Here is a 5,569-nt window from a genome sequence, read left to right as displayed (position 1 = left end):
GGCGGCCTCCCCGCCGCCCCCCGAGGGGCTCGGCGCCCCGACGCGGCACCTCGGAGCCCTCGCCGGGAACGGCGAGCGCCCGACGCGGCTGCCGGCGCTTCCGAGGTGAAGAGCGTTTTACCGCGAATAATCCCCCGAGTTTCGTTTCGGCAGCTTTGCGGACGCGCCTCTCGAGCTCGGCGGCTGCCGATACGCGTAGGCGTGCTGGTATTTTGGGTGGGCGATTACTGCCCCTTATTAAAATAAATGCGTAGTAGCAAAAACGTGTGTGTGTTGGTGTGGAAGCGTGAGTCCGGGTGCGGGAGGTCTCGAGGCGGACTTCGGAGGCCGTGCCGGTGGAGGGGCCGTCCCTGCGGGGTGTGTTGGCCTGGGCGGCCTCGGAGAGAGGAGGCTGCCGCGCACTGGGACGTCGTTCCACACTATGGGCGGCTGTAATTCCTTAATGGTCCGCATTCGAGTTAACACGTACGCACTTGTATGTGCTCGTGTAACTTCATAGGTGGGTCCCCGTGTTATCCAAGTAGTATTGCATGTTTCTGTTCCTGTGCGTTTGGATGCCGGCTGGTTCAGAGCCATCAGTGTAGTGACACGGAGACTCTTCCCCTCTGAACAAGTGCTGCATGCTGGCGGTGATGGTGCTAGTACTGAGAAAGTATCCTGGCTGTATTAAGTATCGATGATCCATCTGAGTCTGGGTGACCTCTAAGACCTGAGTGCAGACTTCACTGTGGATGGGATTTTGACCTTTGCTTGCACGGACAGTGACTGAAGTGGAAGAAAAGTTGCTAATACAAACACGTGGCTTGGTCTTCTCCACTCACATGTGCTAACTCTGCATAAAGAAATTTGCCTTCCAGGAAAGAGCCAAGGTGTATTTGCAGAGCAGCTGTTCAGTAAGAGCAAAAGGTCATTTAATTTTTCTGTGTTGTTATTCCAGTGTCATGGGAGTTTTATGCATGCTGGTTGTGGTGGGTTTTAGAGACCAAAGATCAGGAGGCAGTGTAAATTTGTGGATTGTACGTAAATGGACTAGCTCTGAGCTTTGCAGCAGTGGATTGACCTGTAGCAACTAGAGAAGGAGGTGTTCCAGCTGCTTCACGAGGTCCAAGGCAGGCCTCCCTGCTATGATGCCTCTAGTTTCAGAAGAAAGTTTCAACTCTGTCTGGAAAGTTGCTCTGGGTAATGTTACTGCTTTTATTTTTCTCTCAGTGGTGTAGCTGAGAGAACATGTCCGGAATGAAGAGAGTGATCGCGGAGAAGGACCCTGACTATGAGGAGATCGCAGTCACGCATCCCAGTAAGCGTCACAAAGCAGCTGAACAGTCAGGTACGAACTGTCTGAATTGCAGTCTTGTCATGTGTGGAATTAGAAATGCCATGGACTCCGCAGATACTCTGCACGTTGTCTGCAAACAGTTCAGAAAAGGACTTGGATAGGAGTTAAAGGAACAAGGGGTGAGGAAGCTAGTGATGTCTCTGTATGTCATCACACAGCATGAAGGTGTGGTTGTCATATGTGGAGCCATTCATACCTGGTAGGTGAACTGAGCTGCAGTAACGACAGCAACAGAACATGTGGTTGCAGACTTCAGTGCATGATAGCAACTAGATCACAAGCCCTGTGGGGCACCTTACAGTGTACTCTGCCACTTACTGCTTACTAAAGTATTGGCCACTGTATCTTCCCAGCTGTTATCCATGCTGGGGTATGCTCCTACCTATGCATTTGTTTTGCAACTGAAACCTGCTTCTAGAAAGACTGGTAGTTAGTTTACAAGTTTGGGGGATGCAGCAGCTGGTAGTACAGTGTGGGGAAAAAAGAAATCTGTGACCCTCGGGATAGACTGGCTCTAGGAAAAAGGGAGACAAATGATCACAAGAGAAGGCAGAAGAAAGCGAAAGGAAATAATGTAGAAGGGATAAGTATAAGGAAGAAGGATGGGGCTTTTGAGGATGCAAAGGAGGAGGAGCTGCTACCTGATTGAAGGAAAGATGGAGGAAGAAGTGTGGTGGAGAGAGTGGCTGGATAAGTAGGTATGCACTTGGCACTGTCAGAAATGCTTTGGGAACCTTGCTGTTGGCTGGATAACCTGGTCAGGTTTGAATCTGCTCTGGACAAGTGAGAGTAGAGTCTCTTGCTTGAGGGATGGGGAGTGGGCTGAGTGATAGAGTGATACATGGCATAGCACAGCTAGTGGGAGAGAATCATCATGGGAAGAGCTGAAGAAAAGGGAGATGAGGGAAAAATGAAACTGGCTTGTGGAATCTGAAAAAGATCCAGGAGTAGAGCAGGATGCTAGAGCTGCCATTTGGAGAGGGACAGATAATGGTTTCACAGATGATGTTCTGGAGCACAGTGTACAGCTGGGCAAGCCTGAGCAGCCTGAACTTCAATTTGAATGTGCTGCTGGGAAGGTCTTGTCTCCAGATCAATTAAGGTCCCTGACAGTGGAGCCTTGTCAGAGCTAGCTATGGCAAAAAAAGTGTTACTGCTCCCAGCTGTTTGCCTTGCCTGTCTGCCAGAAGTTGCCTCTGTGGTGTTGAATCCAAGTTACTGCAGACAAAATTTTGTTCTGCTTCTGAAGCAACTTCTCAGAAGATTTTAGTAATTAGCAAGCCAAGTCTTAGAGCTTTTGGAAAACTGTCCTTCCTAAAGTGAACTTCTTGCTCAGGTGATTCTTCCAAATCAGCTTCTTCCTTCCCTTGGAAGATCTCCAGTTTTCAATACAGGAATTCCTTAAGTATACAAATTTCACTGACTGAGCCTTAATTAGGGACTGTGGTTGATGCTAAATGGTGAAAAACATGAAAATACAGTGTTCTTAAGATTTGTGCTTATATTATACAGGCTTTTAACTTCCCTTTGTTGTCCTAATACTCGTATTGCATGGCCTTGGCCTTGGGAAGTGTTGTCTTCATTTGAACTGCATGGTTCCTACCTTAATCTACTTAGATTTCTTTTAAGTGTAACATTACACACAAATTTCCTGGGCATGGTGTTCTTGATTTGGGGATAATTATATCCCTCTGTCATTTATTTTTGCATTACTCCTACAGACTCAAGCATAGTTCTGTTTTAATATAGACTTGAAGTATTTCTAGTCCTAGAATATATATAAACATCTGGAAATAAAAAAAGGTATTTAGGAAACACCTATTGCAAATGCAAGCATAAGCTGCATTGCTTCCATTTTAGTAACTGTGATCAGACAGTAAAGTTCTGTGTCCTAGCTGTAACATACCAGGAAAGTTTTGACAGTCTTTGGTTTCTTCACCCTTTATATTGTGATATGAGAAACCTCTTCAAACAGATATATACCCTTTAGTCAAACAAATGCCTTCTCTGAAGCACAAAACAAAGTCTTCATCTTTTGCCTTCTGTTCTTCTTAGAAACAATGTCCAGTTTTTCCAGGGAATCCAAGCTCCTTCACTGAGCTGCTCTGTGTTGAGTCATTGTGCTTCTGACACACACTGGAGAACTGTTTCCAGTTCTCCAGTAAAATCCCCACTTTTTGAAGTTCCTACTTCAAACTTATTAAACTGACGTGTTGGTTGAATCTCTGACAGAACAGACACTGCTCAAAGGAGGGGACATTTTAAACCTATGCTAGATGTAGAACAAAAATAATTACTCTTTCTCTGTTTATACACATTGCAGGAAAAAAAAACTAAGATGCTCATTCAGTTCTAAAAGTCTAATTTACTGTAAGGAATTCAAACAATTTGACTTTGGTTGAAAACATGTAGTTTAATATTTCAGTAAACCCCTGCTGAATGCGTAGAAGTTTCCAACTGCCCTGCTGGAAGAGGATTCTGTAGGAGGTGGACCAGCTTTGGATAATGTAGTTTCCTTTGCAGATAATAAAAGGCTTGTAGGCTCTCCAGAGCAGGCTGTGTTTTGTGCTGGTCCTGAGCATACAAAGTATTAGTTTGTGTTATTGTTACTACATGATGTGGTTTTAATTTCCTGGATCTGTACTGCCCCAAAGAGACCAGAAAAATGTAAGTAGAATGCCAGTGTACCTCTGCACAATTGCTGTGGTAACTGCACTTGGCAGTAGCAAATTTGAGTTTTCCTTTTTCTGTTTACAGCTTTACTGAGACAAAAGTAAGCAAATTGGTCCTGTTCTTTGTATCTTCTGATTGTCCTCTCAGACATAAAAAGGAAAATATATATATATATATATATATATATTTCCATATAAGTCAGCTTTTAAAGATACATGTGTTTTTTGTTAAGAAAGAAGACTTTCTGCAGAAAAATTATCCTTCCTGCTTTTTTTTTTTTTTTTATGCTGAACTTATCACTTCTCACTCCTTAATGATTTCTGACTTTGTTTTTTTCAAGTGGAACCTCAAAAATACAAATACTTCCTTCTTTGTTTTCCATGTGTGGTGTTGTACAGCTCGGGATGTTGCTGTGCAGAAGATTGAGACGATTATAAAAGAACAGTTTGCCGTTGAAATGAAGAATAAAGAACATGAAATTGAAGTTATAGATCAGGTATAAAGGTCTTGTTCTTTAAAACAGATGAAGTCCTGATCCATCAGGATGTTTAGGGGATTGCTGCAGTAGTTGTCCATTATACATGATCTCTTCTTTTCATAGCGCCTGATTGAAGCAAGAAGGATGATGGATAAGCTGCGTGCCTGTATCGTGGCAAACTATTACGCTTCTGCAGGTCTCCTTAAAGCTGGAGAGGTAAAAATTATTTTTGGAATAATAAGATTTTAAGAAATATTTGTAAGGAAAGACTGTGAACTTCATTGGCTGTTTGAGGCTCCATTTTGAGATGCGGTTTCTGAAATGTTGGAATCCGAACTTCAGATGAGGTAGGTTAGTAGCTGGAGTGGGAAAGGTGATCCGTGTGTCGCTAACCAGGCCTCAGCTACTCAGAAGTATAAATCTTCATTGACCAGTTAAGTCCTTTAGCAGCACTTGGTTCTCTTTTCTGAAATGGCCTTTTCCCTCAATTCTTGCATGAGGGCACCTTGCCTTACCCACACTTTGCATGACAGCCAGTAGAGTGAGGAACGTTTACCTGTTTAACAAGTGAAAGGTGGAGGCAGACATATTTAGGAACTTGTCCAAAAAAGAGATGCAGATTTGCAGAGTACCTGTCAGTACCGTGAAACTATCTTCCACTCCTTCCACCAGGCACCCGTTCTGTGTAGGGTTTGATGAACCGCTTAGTGGTGTCAGTAAAGCGGGATGTAAATCCAGGAGATTTCACAAGAGGATAAAAATATGGAAACCGCCAGTTAAACACCAATTTTGAGTGCCAGGACCTTAATGGCCTGCTAATTGTATGCTGTTCGTGGTTCATACTGAGGTTGAATGCAGACTCCTGATTGCCATGTAGTTCACTACCAGTTTAATTATTTTAGTTATCATTGTTTGAATTCAGGGTAATTTATCTGATTTCCACTGATAATCAGAGCTGATTTTGAAAACTGTTGATGTATGCTGAAAACCTAGTTTTCACTCTACTGCCTAGAAAATTTCCCTTCTAAGCTAGGGCTCATGTTGTTATTCTTATTTTTATTGTGATTTCCAGAATACTTAAA

General features: G+C 43.4%; 1 protein-coding gene across 2 annotated transcripts in view; it reads left to right on the top strand.

Moving 5' to 3' along the window:
- The first annotated feature begins 90 nt into the window (after positions 1-90).
- Positions 91-5,569, top strand: part of YEATS2 (YEATS domain containing 2) — a 51,472-nt gene continuing 45,993 nt past the window's right edge. For both annotated transcript variants that reach the window (XM_085306104.1, XM_085306103.1), the window contains exons 1-4: positions 91-105; positions 1,210-1,327; positions 4,408-4,505; positions 4,611-4,703. In XM_085306104.1, coding sequence (XP_085162230.1) covers positions 1,228-1,327; positions 4,408-4,505; positions 4,611-4,703 — 291 coding nt within the window. In that variant the 5' untranslated portion in view covers positions 91-105; positions 1,210-1,227. The remainder of the gene's footprint in view (positions 106-1,209; positions 1,328-4,407; positions 4,506-4,610; positions 4,704-5,569) is intronic.

The sequence above is a fragment of the Rhea americana genome, unplaced genomic scaffold (assembly GCF_003343005.1).
Source record: "Rhea americana isolate MKP2758 unplaced genomic scaffold, rheAme1 scaffold_231, whole genome shotgun sequence".
Lineage (NCBI taxonomy): Eukaryota > Metazoa > Chordata > Aves > Rheiformes > Rheidae > Rhea > Rhea americana.
The sequence above is the reverse complement of the archived record's forward strand: the minus strand, read 5'-3'. Positions and strand labels throughout refer to the sequence as shown.